The sequence below is a fragment of the Panulirus ornatus genome, chromosome 6, assembly GCF_036320965.1.
Source record: "Panulirus ornatus isolate Po-2019 chromosome 6, ASM3632096v1, whole genome shotgun sequence".
Classification (NCBI taxonomy): Eukaryota; Metazoa; Arthropoda; class Malacostraca; order Decapoda; family Palinuridae; genus Panulirus; species Panulirus ornatus.
The window spans coordinates 32,771,731-32,792,776 of NC_092229.1; the positions used below are offsets into that span (position 1 = coordinate 32,771,731).

Sequence of the window (21,046 nt, forward strand, 5' to 3'; positions counted from 1 at the left end):
GTAAGAGAGAAAGAGGCAAACAGAAAAGAGGTAGGAAAAGCTTTGCAGAAGATGAAAGCCAGCAAGGCAGCAGGTTTGGATGGTATTGCAGTGGAATTTATTAAAAAAGGGGGTGACTGTATTGTTGACTGGTTGGTAAGGTTACTTAATGTATGTATGATTCATTGTGAGGTGCCTGAGGATTGGCGGAATGCTTACATAGTGCCATTGTACAAAGGCAAAGGGGATAAAGATGAGTGCTCAAATTGCAGAGGTATAAGTTTGTTGAGTAATCCTGGGAAATTATATGGAAGGGTATTGATTGAGAGGGTGAAAGCATGTACAGAGCATCAGATTCGGGAAGAGCAGTGTGGTTCCAGAAGTGGTAGAGGATGTGTGGATCAGGTGTTTGCTTTGAAGAATGTATGTGAGAAATACCTGGAAAAGCAAATGGATTTGTATGTAGCATTTATGGATCTGGAGAAGGCATATGATAGAGCTGATAGAGATGCTCTGTGGAAGGTATTAAGAGTATATGGTGCGGGAGGCAAGATGTTAGAAGCAGTAAAAAGTTTTTATTGAGGATGTAAAGCATGTGTACGTGTAGGAAGAGAGGAAAGTGATTGGTTGTCAGTGAATGTAGGTTTGCGGCAGGGGTGTGTGATGTCTCCATGATTGTTTAATTTGTTTATAGATGAGGTTGTTAGGGAGGTGAATGCAAGAGTTTTGGAAAATGGGGCAAGTATGTAATCAGTTGTGGATGAGAGAGCTTGGGAAGTGAGTCATTTGTTGTTCGCTGATGACACAGCGCTGGTGGCTGATTCATGTGAGAAACTGCAGAAACTGGTGACTGAGTTTGGTAAAGAGTGTGAAAGAAGAAAGTTGAGAGTAAATGTGAATAAGAGCAAGGTTATTAGGTACAGTAGGGTTGAGGGTCAAGTCAATTGGGAGGTAAGTTTGAATGGAGAAAAACTGGAGGAAGTGAAGTGTTTTGGATATCTGGGAGTGGATTTGGCAGTGGATGGAACCATAGAAGCGGAAGTGAATCATAGGGTGGGGGAGGGGGCAAAAATTCTGGGAGCCTTGAAGAATGTGTGGAAGTGTGAAAATAACAACCCCGTCCCCCCTCATGTGCGCGAGGTAGCGCTTGGAAAAGACAACAAACGCAACATTCGATCACACTCAGTCTCTAGCTGTCATGCAATAATGCACCGAAACCAAAGCTCCCTTTCCACATCCAGGCCCCACAGAACTTTCCATGGTTTACCCCAGACGCTTCACATGCCCTGGTTCAATTCATTGACAGCATGTCGACCCCAGTATACCACATCGTTCCAATTTATTCTATTCTATGCACGCCTTTCACCCTCCTCTATGTTCAGGCCCCGATCACTAAAAATCTTTTTCTCTCCATCTTTCCACCTCCAATTTGGTCTCCCACTTCTCCTTGTTCCCTCCACCTCTGACACATATATCCTCTTAGTCAATCTTTCCTTACTCATTCTCTCCATGTGACCAAATCATTTCAAAACACCCTCTTCTGCTCTCTCAACCACACTCTTTTCATTACCACACGTCTCTCTTACCCAGTTATTACCTACTCGATCAAACCATCTCACACCACATATTGTCCTCAAACATCTCATTTCCAGCACATCCACCCTTCTCTGCACAACTCTATCCATAGCCCATGCCTCGCAACCATATAACATTGTTGGTACCACTATTCCTTCAAACATAACCATTTCTGCTTTCCGAGAAAATGTTCTCGACTTCCACATATTCTTCAACGCTCACAGAACTTTCGCCCCCTCCCCCATCCTATGATTCACTTCGACTTCCATGGTTCCATCCGCTGCCAGATCCACTCCCAGATATCTAAAACATTTCACTTCCTCCAGTTTTTCTACATTTAAACTTACCTCCCAATTGACTTGCCTATCAACTCTACTGTACCTAATAGCCTCGCTCTTATTCAAATTTACTCTCAGCTTTCTTCTTGCACACTTTTTACCAAACTCAGTCACCAGCTTCTGCAGTTTCTCACACGAATCAGCCACCAGCGCTGTATCATCAATGAACAACATCTTACTCACTTCCCAAGCCCTCTCATCTACAACAGACTGCATACTTGCCCCTCTTTCCAAAACTCTTGCATTCACCTCCTTAACAACCCCCTCCGTAAACAAATTAAACAACCATGGAGACATTACACACGCCTGCAGCAAATCTACATTCACTGAAAACCATTCACTTTCCTCTCTTCTTACATGTACACATGCCTTACATCCTTGATAAAAACTTTTCACTGCTTCTAAAAACTTGCCTCTCACACCATATATTATTAACACCTTCCACAGTGATGGCTTGCGCAGAAGATGCTTGTGGCATGAGAAGCGTAGGAGGTGGGCAGATTAGAAAGGGTAGTGAGTGGTGGGATGAAGAAGTAAGATTATTAGTGAAAGAGAAGAGAGAGGCATTTGGATGGTTTTTGCAGGGAAAAAATGCAAATGAGTGGGAGATGTATAAAAGAAAGAGGCAGGAGGTCAAGAGAAAGGTGCAAGAGCTGAAAACGAGGGCAAATAAGAGTTGGGGTGAGAGAGTATCATTAAATTTTAGGGAAGATAAAAAGATGTTTTGGAAGGAGGTAAATAAAGTGCGTAAGACAAGGGAACAAATGGGAACTTCAATGAAGGGGGCTAATATGGAGGTGAAAACAAGTAGTGGTGATGTGAGAAGGAGATGGAGTGAGTATTTTGAAGGTCTGTTGAATGTGTTTGATGATAGAGTGGCAGATATAGGGTGTTTTGGTTGAGGTGGTGTGGAAAGTGAGAGGGTTGCGGAGGATGATTGCGTACAAAGAAAGGAGGTAAAAGAGAAAGAGGCAAACAGAAAAGAGGTAGGAAAAGCTTTGTGGAAGATGAAAGCCAGCAAGGCAGCAGGTTTGGATGGTATTGCAGTGGAATTTATTAAAAAAGGGGGTGACTGTATTGTTGACTGGTTGGTAAGGCTACTTAATGTATGTATGATTCATTGTGAGGTGCCTGAGGATTGGCAGAATGCTTACATAGTGCCATTGTACAAAGGCAAAGGGGATAAAGATGAGTGCTCAAATTGCAGAGGTATAAGTTTGTTGAGTAATCCTGGGAAATTATATGGAAGGGTATTGACTGAGAGGGTGAAAGCATGTACAGAGCATCAGATTCGGGAAGAGCAGTGTGGTTCTAGAAGTGGTAGAGGATGTGTGGATCAGGTGTTTGCTTTGAAGAATGTATGTGAGAAATACCTGGAAAAGCAAATGGATTTGTATGTAGCATTTATGGATCTGGAGAAGGCATATGATAGAGTTGACAGAGATGCTCTGTGGAAGGTATTAAGAGTATATGGTGCGGGAGGCAAGATGTTCGAAGCAGTAAAAAGTTTTTATTGAGGATGTAAAGCATGTGTACGTGTAGGAAGAGAGGAAAGTGATTGGTTGTCAGTGAATGTAGGTTTGCGGCAGGGGTGTGTGATGTCTCCATGATTGTTTAATTTGTTTATAGATGGGGTTGTTAGGGAGGTGAATGCAAGAGTTTTGGTGGCTGATTCATGTGAGAAACTGCAGAAACTGGTGACTGAGTTTGGTAAAGAGTGTGAAAGAAGAAAGTTGAGAGTAAATGTGAATAAGAGCAAGGTTATTAGGTACAGTAGGGTTGAGGGTCAAGTCAACTGGGAGGTAAGTTTGAATGGAGAAAAACTGGAGGAAGTGAAGTGTTTTGGATATCTGGGAGTGGATTTGGCAGTGGATGGAACCATAGAAGCGGAAGTGAATCATAGGGTGGGGGAGGGGGCAAAAATTCTGGGAGCCTTGAAGAATGTGTGGAAGTGTGAAAATAACAACCCCGTCCCCCCTCATGTGCGCGAGGTAGCGCTTGGAAAAGACAATAAACGCAACATTCGATCACACTCAGTCTCTAGCTGTCATGTAATAATGCACCGAAACCAAAGCTCCCTTTCCACATCCAGGCCCCACAGAACTTTCCATGGTTTACCCCAGACGCTTCACATGCCCTGGTTCAATTCATTGACAGCACGTCGACCCCGGTATACCACATCGTTCCAATTCATCCTATTCTATGCACGCCTTTCACCCTCCTCTATATTCAGGCCCCGATCACTAAAAATCTTTTTCTCTCCATCTTTCCACCTCCAATTTGGTCTCCCACTTCTTGTCATTCCCTCCACCTCTGACACATATATCCTCTTAGTCAATCTTTCCTTACTCATTCTCTCCATGTGACCAAACCATTTCAAAACACCCTCTTCTGCTCTCTCAACCACACTCTTTTCATTACCACACATCTCTCTTACCCTGTTATTACTTACTCGATCAAACCATCTCACACCACATATTGTCCTCAAACATCTCATTTCCAGCACATCCACCCTTCTCTGCACAACTCTATCCATAGCCCACACCTCGCAACCATATAACATTGCTGGTACCACTATTCCTTCAAACATAACCATTTCTGCTTTCTGAGAAAATGTTCTCGACTTCCACATATTCTTCAACGCTCCCAGAACTTTCGCCCCCTCCCCCACCCTATCATCCACTTCCGCTTCCATGGTTCCATCCACTGCCAAATCCACTCCAAGATACCTAAAACACTTCACTTCCTCCAGTTTTTCTCCAATCAAACTTACCTCCCAATTGACTTGTCCCTCAATCCTACTGTACCTAATAACCTTGCTCTTATTCACATTTACTCTCAGCTTTCTTCTTTCACACACTTTACCAAACTCAATCACCAGCTTCTGCAGTTTCTACATGAATCAGCCACCAGCGCTGTATCATCAGCGAGCAACAACTGACTCACTTCCCAAGCTCTCTCATCCACAACTGACTGCATACTTGCCCCTTTTTCCAAAACTCTTGCATTCACCTCCCTAACAACCCCATCCATAAACAAATTAAACAATCATGGAGACATCACACACCCCTGCCACAAACCTACATTCACTGAGAACCAATCACTTTCCTCTCTTTCTACACGTACACATGCCTTAAATCCTCGATAAAAACTTTTCACTGCTTCTAACAACTCGCCTCCCACACCATACATTCTTAATACCTTCCACAGAGCATTTCTATCAACTCTATCACATGCCTTCTCCAGATCCATAAATGCTACGTATAAATCCATTTGCTTTTCTAAGTATTTCTCACATACATTCTTCAAAGCAAACACCTGATCCATACATCCTCTACCACTTCTGGAACCACACTGCTCTTCCCCAGTCTGATGCTCTGTACATGCCTTCACCCTCTCAATCAATACCCTCCCATATAATTTCCCAAGAATACTCAATAAACTTATACATCTGTAATTTGAGCCCCCACTTTTATCCTCTTTGCCTTTGTATAATGGCACTATGCAACCATTCTGCCAATCCTCATGCACCTCACCATGAGTCATACATACATTAAATAACTTTATCAACCAGTCAACAATACAGTCACCCCCTTTTTTAATAAATTCCACTGCAATACCATCCAAACCCGCTACCTTGCCGGCTTTCATCTTCCGCAAAGCTTTTAATACCTCTTCTCTGTTTACCAAATCATTCTCCCTATGCCTCTCACTTTGCACACCACCTCGACCAAAACACCCTTTATCTGCCACTCTATCATCAAACACATTCAACAAACCTTCAAAATACTCACTACATCTACTTCTCACATCACCACTATTTTTTATCACCTCCCCATTAGCCCCCTTCACTGATGTTCCCATTTGTTCCCTTGTCTTACGCACTTTATCTACCTCCTTGCAAAACATATTTTTATTCTCCCTAAAATTTAATGATACACTCTCACCCCAACTCTCATCTGCCCTCTTTTTCACCTCTTGCATCGTTCTCTTGACCTCCTGCCTCTTTCTTTTATACATCTCCCACTCATTTGCATTATTTACCTGCATAAATTGCCCAAATGCCTCTCTTTTCTCTTTCACTAATACTCTTACTTCTTCATCCCACCACTTACACCCTTTTTAATCTGCCCACCTTCCACACTTCTCATGCCATAAGCATCTTTTACGCAGGCCATCACTGCTTCCCTAAATACATCCCATTCTTCCCCCACTCCCCATTATGTCATTTGTTCTCACCTTTTTCCATTCTGTACTGAGTCTCTCCTGGTACTTCCTCACATGAGTCTCCTTCCCAGGCTCACTAACCCTCACCACTCTTTTCAACCCAACATTCTCTCTTCTTTTCTGAAAACCTCTACATATCTTCATCTTCGCCCCACAAGATAATGATCAGATATTCCTCCTATTGCACCTCTCAGCACATTAACATCCAAAAGTCTCTCTTTTGCACGCCTATCAATTAACACGTAATCTAATAATGCTCTCTGGGCATCTCTCCTACTTACATAAGTATACTTATGTATATCTCTCTTTTTTAACCAGGTATTCCCAAACACCAGTCCTTTTTCAGCACATAAATCGACAAGCTCTTCACCATTTCCATTTACAACACTGGACACCCCATGTACACCAATTATTCCCTCAACTGCCACATTACTCACATTTGCATTCAAATCACCCATCACTATAACCCGGTCTCATGCATCAAACTACTAACACACTCACTCATCTAATCCCAAAACACTTGCCTCTCATGCTCTTTCTTCTCATGCCCAGGTGCATATGCACCAAATCACCCATCTCTCTCCATCCACAATCAGTTTTACCCATATCAATCTAGAGTTTACTTTCTTATACTCTATCACATACTCCCACCACTCCTGTTTCAGGAGTAGTGCTACTCCTTCCCTTGCTCTTGTCCTCTCACTAACCCCTGACTTTACTCTCAAGACATTCCCGAACCACTCTTCCCTTTTACCCTTGAGATTCATTTCAATTAGAGCCAAAACATCCAGGTTCCTTTCCTCAAACATACTACTTATCTCTCCTTTTTTCTCATATTCGTTACATCCACACACATTTAGACACCCCAATCTGAGCCTTTGAGGAGGATGAGGATTCCCCGGGTGACTCCTTCTTCTGTTTCTTCTTTTAGAAAGTTTAAATACAAGGAGGGGAGGGTTTCCAGCCCCCCGCTCCCATCCCCTTTAGTCACCTTCTATGACACGTGAGGAATGCATGGGAAGTATTCTTTCTCCCCTATCCCCAGGGATACTCTCTCACCCCAACTCTCATTTGCCCTCTTTTTAACCTCTTGCACCTTTCTCTTGACCTCTTGCCTCTTTCTTTTAAACATTTCCCAGTCATTTGCATTATTTCCCTGCAAAAATCCTTGAAATGCCTCTCTCTTCTCTTTCACTAACAATCTTACTTCTTCATCTCACCACTTACATCCTTTTCTAATCTGCCCACATCCACGTTTCTCATGCCACAAGCATCTTTTGCGCAAGTCATCAATGCTTCCCTGAGTACATCCTATTCCTGCCCCACTCCCCTTACGTCCTTTGTTCTCACCTTTTTCCATTATGTACTTACTCTCTCTTGGTACTTCCTCACCAAAGTCTCCTTCCCAAGCTCCCTTACTCTCACCACTGTCATCACCCAAACATTCTTTCTTCTTTTCTGAAAACCTCTACAAATCTTCACCTTCGCCTCCTCAAGATAATCAGATATCTCTCCAGTTGCACCTCTCAGCACATTAACATCCAAAAGTCTCTCTTTTGCACGCCTATCAATTATAATTTCACTTACCTATATTTATCTATCTATATATATTATACTGTGTCGTTGTCTCCAGCGTTAGTAAGGCAGCGCAAGGAAACAGACAAAAGAATGGCCCAGCCCACCCACATACACATGTACATAAATACACGTCCACACACACACATATACCTACCTATACATCTCAACGTATACATATATATACACACACAGGCGTATATATATATACACATGCACATAATTCATACTATCTGCCCTTATTCATTCCCATCGCCACCCCACCATACATGAAATGACAACCCCCCCCCTCCCCCACCAACACCCCCAATTGTGCGAGGTAGCACTAGGAAAAGACAACAAAGGCCACATTCGTTCACACTCAGTCTCTAGCTGTCATGTATAATGCACCGAAACCAAAGCTCCCTTTCCACACCCAGGCCCCGCAGAACTTTCCATGGTTTACTCCAGACGCTTCACATGCCCTGGTTCAATCCACTGACAGCACGTCAACCCCGGTAAACCACATCGTTCCAATTCAATCTATCCCTTGCATGCCTTTCACCCTCCTGCATGTTCAGGCCCAGATCACTCAAAACCTTTTTCACTCCATCTTTCCGCCTCCAATTTGGTCTCCCACTTCACCTCATTCCCTCCACCTCAGACACATATATCCTCTTTGTCAATCTTTCCTCACTCATTCTCTCCATGTGACCAAACCATATAAATACACCCTCTGCTCTCTCAACGACACTCTTTTTATTACCACACATCTCTCTTACCCTTTCATTACTTGCTCGATGAAACCACCTCGCACCACATACTGGCCTCAAACATCTCATTTCCAGCACATCCACCCTACTCCGAACAACTCTATCTATAGCCCACACCTCGCAACCATATAACATTGTCGGAACCACTATTCCTTCAAATATGCCTATTTTCGCTTTCCGAGATAACGTTCTCGCCTTCCACACATTATTCAACACTCAGAACTTTCGCCCCCTCCCCCACCCTACGACGCACTTCTGCTTCCAGGGTTCCATCCGCTGCCAAATCCACGACCAGATTTCTAAAACACTTCACTTCCTCCAGTTTTTCTCCATTCAAACGTACCTCCCAACTGACTTGTCCCTCAACCCTACTGTACCTAATAACCTTGCTCTTATTCACATTTACTCTCAGCTTTCTTCTTTCACACACTTTACCAAACGCAGTCACCAGCTTCTGCAGTTTCTCACACGAATCAGCCACCAGCGCTGTATCATCAGCAAACAACAACTGACTCACTCCCCAAGCTCTCTCATCCATAAAAGACTGCATACTTACCCCTCTCTACAAAACTTGCATTCACCTCCCTAACAACCTCATCCATAAACAAACTAAACAACCATGGAGACATCACGCACCCCTGTCGCAAACCAACATTCACTGAGAACCAATCACTTTCCTCTCTTCCTACTCATACACATGCCTTACATCCTCGATAAAAACTTTTCACTGCCTCTAACAACTTGCCTCCCACACCATATATTTCTAATACCTTCCACAGAGCATCTCTATCAACTCTATTATATGCCTTCTCCAGATCCATAAATGCCACACACAAATCCATTTGCTTTTCTAAGTATTTCTCACATACATTCTTCAAAGCAAACACCTGATCCACACATCCTGTACCACTTCTGAAACCACACTGCTCTTCCCAATCTGATGCTCTGTACATGCCCTCACCCTCTCAATCAATACCCTCCCATATAATTTCCCAAAAATACTCAACAAACTTATACCTCTGTAATTTGAGCACTCACCCTTATCCCCTTTGCCTTTGTACAATGGCACCATGCAAGCATTCCGCCAATCCTCAGGCTCCTCACCGAGAGTCATACATACATTAATTAACCTTACCAACCAGTCAACAACACAACACAGTCACCCCTTTATTAATAAATTCCACTGCAATACCGTTCAAACCCACTGCCTTGCTGGCTTTCATCTTCTGCAAAGCTTTTACTACCTCCTCTTTGTTTATGAACTCATTCTCCCTAACCCTCACACTTTGCACACCACCTCGACCAAAACACCCTGTATCTGCAACTCTATCTGCTACTCTATCATCACACACATTCAACAAACCTTCAAAATACTCACTCCATCTCCTTTTCACATCACCACTACTAGTTATCACCTCCCCATTAGCCCCCTTCACTGATGTACCCATTGATTCCCTTGTCTTACGCACTTTATTTACCTCTTTCCAAAACATCTTTTTATTCTCCCTGAAATTTAATGATAATCTCTCACTCCAACTCTCATTTGCCCTCTTTTTAACCTCTTGCCCCTTTCTCTTGAGCTCCTGCCTCTTTCTTTTATACATCTCCCAGTCTATTGCATTATTTCCTTGCAAAAATCGTCCAAATGCCTCTCTCTTCTCTTTCACTAACAATCTTACTTGTTCATCCCACCACTCACTACCCCTTTTAATCTGCCAACCTCCACGCTTCTCATGCCACAAGCACCTTTTGCGGAAGCCATCACTGCTTCCCTAAGTACATCCCATTCCTCCCCCACTCCCCTTACATCCTTTGTTCTCACCTTTTTCCATTCTGTACTTAGTCTCTCTTGGTACTTCCTCACAGAAGTCTCCTTCCCAAGCTCCCTTACTCTCACCACTCTCATCACCCCAACATTCTCTCTTCTTTTCTGAAAACCTCTACAAATCTTCACCTTTGCCTCCACAAGATAATGATCAGATATCTCTCCAGTTACACCTCTCAGCGCATTAACATCCAAAAGTCTCTCTTTTCGCATGCCTGATTATCAATTAACATTTCACTTAGATATATTTATCTATCTATATATATTATCATTTGTCACTGTCTCCTGCATTAGCGAGGTAGCACAAGGAAACAGACGAAAGAATGACCCAGCCCATCCACATACACATGTATATACATACACGTCCACACACCCATATATACATGCCTATACATCTCAACATATACATATATATACACATAGACATATACATATATACATATGTACATAATTCATACTATCTGCCCTTATTGATTCCTGTCGCCACCCCACCATACATGAAATGACAACCCCCTCCCTCCCGCATGTGTGCGAGGTAGCACTGGGAAAAGACAACTAAGGCCACATTCGTTCACACTCAGTCTCTAGCTGTCATGTATAATGCACAGAACCCACAGCTCCCACTTTCAATCTATTCCTTGCACACCTTTCACCCTCCTGCATGTTCAGGCCCAGTCACTCAAAATCTTTTTCACTCCATCTTTCCACCTCCAATTTGGTCTCCCACTTCTCCTCATTCCCTGCACCTCTGATACATATATCCTCTTTGTCAATCTTTCCTCACTCATTCTCTCCATGTGACCAAACCATATCAATACACTCTCTTCTGCTCTCTCAACCACACTCTTTTTATTACCACACATCTCTCTTACCCTTTCATTATTTACTCGATTAAACCACCTCACACCACATATTGTCCTCAAACATCTCATTTCCAACGCATCCACCCTCCTCCGCACAACTCTATCTATAGCCCACGCCTTGCAACTATATAACATTGTCGGAACCACTATTCCTTCAAACATACCTATTTTTGCTTTCCGAGATAACGCTCTCGCCTTCCACACATTTTTCGATGCTCCTAGAACTTTTGCCCCCTCCCCCACCCTATGACTCACTTACGCTTCCATGGTTCCATCTGCTGCTAAATCCACTCCAAGATATCTAAAACACTTCACCGCCTCCAGTTTATCTCCATTCAAACGTACCTCCCAATTGACTTGTCCCTTAACCCTACTGTACCTAATAACCTTGTTCTTATTTACATTTACTCTCAGCTTTCTTCTTTCACACACTTTACCAAACTCAGTCACCAGTTTTTGCAGTTTCTCACCCGAATCAGCCATACAAGTTGCCTCTTGTATGTTCAGGCCCCTATCGCTCAAATTATTTTTCACTCCATCCTTCCACCTTCAATTTGGTCTCCCACCTCTCCTCATTCCCTCAACCTCTAACACATACATCCTCTTTGTCAATCTCTCCTCATTCATTCTCTCCATGTGACCAAACCATTTCAATACACCCTCTTCTGCTCTCTAAACCACACTCTTTATTACCCCTTTATTACTTACTCGATCAAAGAACCTCACACCACAGATTGTCCTCAAACATCTCATTTCCAACACATCGACCCTCCACTGCACAACCCTATCTACAGCCCACGCCTCGCAAGCATATAACATTGTTGGAATCACTATTCCTTCAAACATACCCGTTTTTGCTCTCCCAGATAACATTCTCGCCTTCCACACATTCTTCAATGCTTCCAGAACCTTCGCCCCCTCCCTCACCCTGTGACTCACTTCTCCTTCCATGGTTCCATTCACTGCCAAATCCATTCCTAGATATCTAAAATACTTCACTTCCTTTGGTTTTTCTCCACTGAAACTTACCTTCCAATTTACTTGTCTCTCAACTCTACTGAAACTAATAACCTTGCTCTCATTCACATTTACTCTCAATTTTCTTCTTTCACAAACTTCAACAAACTCAAGTCACCAACTTCTGCAGTTTCTCACTCAAATCAGCCACCAGCGATGTATCATCAGCAAACAACAACTGACTCACTTCCCAAGCTCTCTCATCCACAACAGACTGCTCTTGCATTCACCTTCCTAACAACCCCAACCATAAACAACCATGGAGACATCATGCACCCCTGCCGCAAACCGACATTCATTGGGAACCAATCACTTTCCTCTCTTCCTACTCGTACACAGGCCTTACATCCTTGATAAAAACTAAAAACTTTTCACTGCTTCTAGCATCTTGCATCCCACACCATATACTCTAAATACCTTCCACAGAGCTTCTCTATCAAGTCTATCATATGCCTTCTCCAGATCCATAAATGCTAAATACAAGTACATCTGTTTTTTCTAAGTATTTCTCACATATATTCTTCAAAGCAAACACCTGATCAACACATCCTCTACTACTTCTGAAACCACACTGTTCTTCCCCAATCTGATGCTCTGTGCATGTCTTTACCCTCTCAATCACCACCCTTCCATAAAATTTCCCAAGAATACTCAACAAACTTATACCTTTGTAATTTGAACAATCACCTTTATTCCCTTTGCCTTTGCACAATGGCACTATGCATGCATCTCATCAATCCTCAGGTACTTCTCCATGAACCATACATACACTGAATATCCTTACCAGCCAGTCAACAACACAGTCACCACCTTTTTTGATAAATTCCATTGCAATACCATCCAATCCCGCCTCCTTGCTGGCTTTCATCTTCCACAAAGCTTTCACTACCTCTTCTCTGTTTACGAAAACATTTTCCCTGACCCTCTCACTTTGGATAACACCTTGACCAAAACACCCTATATCTGCCAATCTATTATCAAACACACTGAACAAATCTTCAAAATACTCACTCCATCTTCTCACTTCACCACTACTTATTATTACCTCCCATTAGACATATAAATATATACACATGTACATATTCATACTTGCTTGCCTTCATCCATTCCTGGTGCTAACCCACCCTACAGGGAACAGCATCACTACCCCCTGCCTCATGGAGGTAGTGCTAGGAATACAGACAATAAAGGCCACATTCATTCACACACAGTCTCTAGCTGTCATATGTAATACACCAAAAACACCACTCCCTATCCACATTCAGGCCCCACAGACCTTTCCATGGTTTACCCCAGATGTTTCACATGTCCTCGATCACTCCATTGACAGCACGACGAATTGGTATACCATATCGTTCCAATTCACTCTATTGCCTGCATGCCTCTCACCCTCCTGCATGTTAAGCCACCAATCAGTTAAAATCCCCTTCACTCCATCCTTCCACCTCCAATTTGGTCTCCCACTTCTCCTTGCTCCTTCCACCTCTGAGACATATATCCTCTTTGTCAATCTTTCCTCACTCATTCTCTCCATATGTCCAAACCATTTCAACACACCCTCTCCTGCTCTCTCAGCAATGCTCATTATATTTCCAAACATCTCTCTTACCCTTTCATTACTTACTTGATCAAACCACCTCATCACATATTGTCCTCAAACATTTCATTTCCACTTCATCCACCCTCCTCCGTATAAACTTACCTATAGCCCCACATCGCACCCATAAAATATTGTTGGAACTACTATTCCTTCAAACATACCCATTTTTGCTCTTCGAGATAACGTTCTCTCCTTCCACACATTCTTCATCACTCCCATAACCTTCACCCCTTCTGCCACCGTGACTCACTTCTGCTTCCATGGTTCCATTCACTGCCAAGTCCACTCTCAGATATCTAAAACACTTCACTTCCTCTAATTTTTCTCCATTCAAACTTACACCCTAATTAACTTGTCCTTCAACCCTACTGAACCTAATAACCTTGCTCTTATTCACATTTACTCTCAACTTTTTTCTTCCACACACTTTCTCAAACTCAGTCACCAACTTCTGAAGTTTCTCACTCGATGTAGCCACTAGAGCTGTACCATCAGCGAACAACTGACTCACTTTGAGGCCTCTCATTCCCAACAGACTTCATACTCGCCCCTCTCTCCAAAACTCTTGGATTTACCTCCCTAACCAACCCATCCATAAGCAAATTAAACAACCATTAGGACATCACACATAGACCAACCTTCACTGGGGACTAATCACTCCCCTCTCTTCCTACTCATACACATGCCTTACATCCTTGGTAAAATCTTTTCACTATATCTAGCAGCTTACCTTCTACACCATATACTCTTTAGACCTTCACCAAAGCATCACTATCAACCCTATCATATTCCTTCTCCAGATCCATGAATGCTACATACAAATCCATTTGTTTTTCTAAGTATTTCTCACACACATTCTTCAAAGCAAACACCTAATCCATACATCCTCTACATTGCTGAAACCACACTGCTCTTCACCACTCTGATGCTCTGTACATGCCTTCATCCTTTCAATTCATACCCTCCCATATGTTTTCCTTGGAATACTCAACAAACTTATGCATCTGTAGTTTGAACACTCACCTTTATCCCCTTTGGCTTTGTATAATGGCACTATGTATGTATTCTGCAAATTCTCAGGCACTTCACCATGATCCATGCATGCACTCAATATCCTTACCAACCAATGAACAACACAATCACCCCATTTCTTTATAAATTCTACAGCAATGCCATCCAAAACCGCTGCCTTGCTGGATTTCATCTTCCGCAAAGCTTTCACTACCTCTTCTTTCTTAACCAAATCATTCTCCCTGACCCTCTAACTTCGCACACCACCCTAGCTCAAGCCAGGTACCTATTTTATCAACGAACCCAAAGAAAGGATGAACAGTGGGGTTAAATGTGGAGAGACTACTGTGACTAGAATTTCAATCTTTGTTGGCTTGAGCCTGGGCAGCCCGTGAATGTTTCATGATCATCAATGCTAACCACTATGCCACAATGACATTTCAATTATTTCATAAAGTTAGTCTTTGGATTTGAAGTACTCATGTAGCATTCATAAAGTATGCTAAATCAATCAACAATCAATCAATGGGAAATGGTTCAAGATTTCATTAAGAATATGTTGACACAAAATCAAAATTAAGATATCAATTCATAATAAAATTACTTTTGATTTCAGTTCAGAAAAAAGAAAGACAAGAAACACAAATTAAAAATGGGTCTTGAAGATAGACCTACACTACTTAGGAATTCGATTTAATAAGGAAATAGTGAAAAAAAAATTTCAATTTTCTTTCAAAAATGGAGTCTAAAAATATCTAATTTTTTGATGTATTACAGGTACACCACCAATTTTCCGGCACTCTTGGTTCCAAAGCCTTGCCAGATTAACTATTTTGCCAGACCAACCGAGGCCACATAATAATAATAATTCATCAGCACACCTCTAACCCACTAATCATACATCTCCCACATGTCTAAAGTATACCACAGACTGCTAGAAATTCAAATTAAACAAATATTAAATGTAAATTTAATAAATGAATGAAATACAGGTACTTATACACCTGCTCAGGACTGAAGTGCTCGTCAGCTGTGAGTTTCGCAAATATGTCCACATACTCGGCAGCTCCTTTGTGGTTTGCGGACTGCTTTTCTTCGCACACTTTATTCATGAAAATTCCATGATGCTTCCTGAATCTTTGAAGCCATCCTTCATAGTCATGCTCGTGTTGTAATTTAAGTTCTTTACAGAACAACTTAGCCTGGTCCGTTATCATGCTACCTGACAAGTCCACTCCATCACTCCGACGCGGTTGAAAACATTCCATCATCACTGGATTGTGCTCAGTACTCTTACCACCTTTCATAATTTTTCTGATCATCATTTGCTTCTTAGAACTGCTGTCTGCATAAAATTCCAATATTTTCTACCTTTTCTTCTTTATATCATAAACAGTTCAAGAACCAATACTGTAGATGTCACACAGCTTACACACCGAAACACCATGGTCCATTTCTTCTACAGTTCTACTTTCTCTTGGATTGATATGGACTAGTGTTTACATCTGGCACCACAACTAACACTTTCATGTCTTAGAAGCCATAGCTAGGGTTAAATTTAAGCAAAATAAGCTAAGAATCTCACAGAATTGCGGTATCACTGCAAAGTGAATTGTAAAGAATGTAAATATGCGCGCCCTGAACACAATGCCATCTGTGGCCACCCAGTAAACTAGAAGGGTGGCTGTGGTAATTTCATGTACCCTCACATAATTTTGTCCAGACTAAAGGAGGTGCTGAACCATCAGTTGATGGAAATTCGATGGAATACCTGTATTATGAACTAAAAATCTTTGCAAAATCAAAAAACTGATTAAAAAATGAACATGGCAAGTCAGAGAGATTTTTCTTGTCTACAACCTTTGGATTCAAGAATCACTTTCAAAGCATAGCTAAAATCTTAAATTTTCCAGGCTCCCTGGCATGCAGACTGCCTGCCTTCTACATGGACCAAGGCCTACCTGGATTATACCTGGACCCCAAACTTCTGGAGATTTTAAGACAGAGAAAAGACAGGTCTTCCAGGTCTTCAAGTAGAACAGACATATTTACATTATGAGATTCTAAGAGAGGGTTAGTATGTGCAGTACATTTAGACTTTCTCTGAATTCTAAAGGCTGTCTTTTACTAAATTATCATGTGATGTTAATCAAATCTAGGTGAAAAATACCATGCACAATAATATTTCTACCCCACTCTATCTCCCATAACATGTATTGTATAAAATAGTGTATAAATACACAGAGCCTACAAAGTGTCCTCAAATATCTTCATGCTTCAAGCATACTCAAGAACAAGCCCTACTCTATAACCTCTCAATGATGTAACCTATTAACATCATTCAAATTAAACATTACCATTAGTAACCACCAATGAATATTAAAATCTCACCACTAAAACTTCTCCATCTTCAGCAGGATGCCGTTTCTCAAGTGCCTCAAGATCAGGTAATATGTGCATACAGTTGATGCAACAGTATGTGAAGAAGTCTAATACAGTCACTCGACCTTTCAAATCCCCAGCTAGCGTCAGGGGTCGGGATACATTAAACCACTCCAACCCTGCAAAGTTTGATGAGATGAAAATATTGTTGAAATATATATACATATATCCCTGAGGATAGGGGAGAAAGAATACTTCCCAGGCATTCCTTACATGTCGTAGAAGGTGACTAAAGGGAACGGGGGGGGGGCTGGAAACCCTCCCTCCATGTATTATAACTTTCTAAAAGGGGAAACAGAAGAAGGAGTCAAGGAGTTCACGCGGGGAGTCCTCATCCTCCTCGAAGGCTCAGATTGGGGTGTCTAAATGTGTGTGGAAGTAACCAAGATGAGAAAAAATGAAAGATAGGTAGTATGTTTGAGGAAAGGAGCCTGGATCTTTTGGCTCTGAGTGAAAGGAAGTTCAAGGATTGGTTTGGGAATGTCTTGGGAGTAAAGTCAGAGGATAGTGAGAGGACAAGAGCAAGGGGAGGAGTAGCACTACTCCTGAAACAGGAGTGGTGGGAGTATGTGATAGAGTTTAAGAAAGTAAACTCTAGATTGATATGGGTAAAACTGAAAGTGGATGAAGAGAGATGGGTGATTATTGGTGCATATGCACCTGGGCATGAGAAGAAAGATCATACGGCAAGTGTTTTGGGAGCAGCTGAGTGAGTATGTTAGTAGTTTTGATGCACGAGACCGGGTTATAGTGATGGGTTATTTGAATGCAAAGGTGGGTAATGTGGCAGTAGAGGGGATAATTGGTGTACATGGGGTGTTCACTGTTGTAAATGGAAATGGTGAAGAGATTGTAGATTTATGTGCTGAAAAGGGACTTGTGATTGGGAATACCTGGTTTAAAAAGAGATATACATAAGTATACGTATGTAAGTACGAGAGATGGCCAGAGAGCGTTATTGGATTATGTGTTAATTGATAGGCACCCGAAAGAGAGACTTTTGGATGTTAATGTGCCGAGAGGTGCAACTGGAGGGTATGTCTGATCATTATCTTGTGGAGGTGAAGGTGAAGATTTGTAGAGGTTTTCAGAAAAGAAGAGAGAATGTTGGGGTGAAGAGAGTGGTGAGAGTAAGTGAGCTTGGGAAGGAGACTTGTGTGAGGAAGTACCAGGAGAGACTGAGTACAGAATGGAAAAAGATGAGAACAAAGGACATAAGGGGAGTTGGGGAGGAATGGGATGTATTTCGGGAAGCAGTGATGGCTTGCGCAAAAGATGCTTGTGGCATGAGAAGCGTGGGAGGTGGGCAGATTAGAAAGGGTAGTGAGTGGTGGGATAAAGAAGTAAGATTATTAGTGAAAGAGAAGAGAGAGGCTTTTGGACGATTTCTGCAGGGAAATAATGCAAATGACTGGGAGATGTATAAATGAAAGAGGCAGGGGGTCAAGAGAATGGTGCAAGAGGTGAAAAAGAGGGCAAATGAGAGTTGGGGTGAGAGAGTATCATTAAATTTTAGGAAGAATAAAAAGATGTTTTGAAAGGAGGTAAATAAAGTGCGTAAGACAAGAGAACAAATGGGAACATCAGTGAAGGGGGCTGATGGGGAGGTAATAACAAGTAGTGGTGATGTGAGAAGGAGATGGAGTGAGTATTTTGAACGTTTGTTGAATGTGTTTGATGATAGAGTGGCAGATATAGGGTGCTTTGGTTGATGTGGTGTGCAAAGTGAGAGGGTGAGGGAGAATGATTTGGTAAACAAAGAAGAGGTATTGAATGCTTTGCGGAAGATGAAAACCGTTAAGGTGGCTGGTTTGGATGGTATTGCAGTGGAATTGATTAAAAAAGGGGGTGACTGTGTTGTTAACTGGTTGGTAAGGATACTTGATGTACGTATGGCTCACGGTGAAGTGCCTGAGGATTGGCGGAATACATGCATAGTGCCACTGTACAAAGGCAAAGGGGATAAGAGTGAGTGTTCAAATTACAGAGGTATAAGTTTGTTGAGTATTCCTGGGAAATTATATGGGAGGGTATTGATTGAGAGGGTGAAGGCATGTACAGAGCATCAGATTGGGGATGAGCAGTGTGGTTTCAGAAGTGGTAGAGGATGTGTGGATCAGGTGATTGCTTTGAAGGATGTATGTGAAGATTGGGGATGAGCAGTGTGGTTTCAGAAGTGGTAGAGGATGTGTGGATCAGGTGTTTGCTTTGAAGAATATATGTGAGAAACACTTAGAAAAACAAATGGATTTGTATGTAGCATTTATGGATCTACAGAAGGCATATGATAGAGTTGATAGAGATGCTCTGTGGAAGGTATTAAGGATATATGGTGTGGGAGGCAAGTTGTTAGAAGCAGTGAAAAGTTTTTATCGAGGATGTAAGGCATGTGTACGTGTAGGAAGAGAGGAAAGTGATTGGTTCTCAGTGAATGTAGGTTTGCGGCAGGGGTGTGTGATGTCTCCATGGTTGTTTAATTTGTTTATGGATGGGGTTGTTAGGGAGGTGAATGCAAGAGTTTTGGAAAGAGGGGCAAGTATGAAGTCTGTTGTGGATGAGAGAGCTTGGGAAGTGAATCAGTTGTTGTTCGCTGATGATACAGCGCTGGTGGCTGATTCATGTGAGAAACTGCAGAAGCTGGAGACTGAGTTTGGTAAAGTGTGTGAAAGAAGAAAGTTAAGAGTAAATGTGAATATGAGCAAGGTTATTAGGTACAGTAGGGTTGAGGGTCAAATGGGAGGTAAGTTTGAATGGAGAAAAACTGGAGGAAGTAAAGTGTTTTAGATATCTGGGAGTGGATATGGCAGCGGATGGAACCATGGAAGCGGAAGTGGATCATAGGGTGGGGGAGGGGGCGAAAATTCTGGGAGCCTTGAAGAATGTGTGGAAGTCGAGAACATTATCTCGGAAAGCAAAAACGGGTATGTTTGAAGGAATAGTGGTTCCAACAATGTTGTATGGTTGCGAGGCGTGGGCTATGGATAGATTTGTGCGCAGGAGGATGGATGTGCTGGAAATGAGATGTTTGAGGACAATGTGTGGTGTGAGGTGGTTTGATCGAGTAAGTGACGTAAGGGTAAGAGAGATGTGTGGAAATAAAAAGAGCGTGGTTGAGAGAGCAGAAGAGGGTGTTTTGAAATGGTTTGGGCACATGGAGAGAATGAGTGAGGAAAGATTGACCAAGAGGATATATGTGTCGGAGGTGGAGGGAACGAGGAGAAGTGGGAGACCAAATTGGAGGTGGAAAGATGGAGTGAAAAAGATTTTGTGTGATCGGGGCCTGAACATGCAGGAGGGTGAAAGGAGGGCAAGGAATAGAGTGAATTGGATCGATGTGGTATACTGGGGTTGACGTGCTGTCAGTGGATTGAATTCAGGGCATATGAAGCGTCTGGGGTAAACCATGGAAAGCTGTGTAGGTATGTATATTTGCGTGTGGACGTGTATATATATACATGTGTATGGGGGTGGGTTGGGCCATTTCTTCATCTATTTCCTTGCGCTACCTCGCAAACGCGGGAGACAGCGACAAAGCAAAAAAAAAAAAAAAAAAATTTATATATATTTATATTTATTTATTTGGCTTTGTCGCTGTCTCCCGCGTTAGTGAGGTAGCACAAGGAAACAGACGAAAGAATGGCCCAACCTGCTCACATACACATGTACATACATACATGTCCACCCATGCACAATATACATACCTATACATCTCAATGTACACATATATATACACACACAGACATATACATATATACACATGTACATAATTCATACTGTCTGCCTTTATTTGTTCTCATCGCCACCTGGCCATACATGGAATAACAACCCCCTCCCCCCCTCAT

At 42.2% G+C, this 21,046-nt stretch overlaps 1 protein-coding gene across 1 annotated transcript in view; it reads right to left on the bottom strand.

The window, feature by feature from the left end:
- Positions 1-17,387, bottom strand: part of LOC139749147 (NHL repeat-containing protein 2) — a 432,672-nt gene extending 415,285 nt beyond the window's left edge. Inside the window, exon 1 of the mRNA XM_071662783.1 lies at positions 17,154-17,387. Coding sequence (XP_071518884.1) covers positions 17,154-17,369 — 216 coding nt within the window. The 5' untranslated portion in view covers positions 17,370-17,387. The remainder of the gene's footprint in view (positions 1-17,153) is intronic.
- Between the last annotated feature and the right edge of the window lie 3,659 nt (positions 17,388-21,046).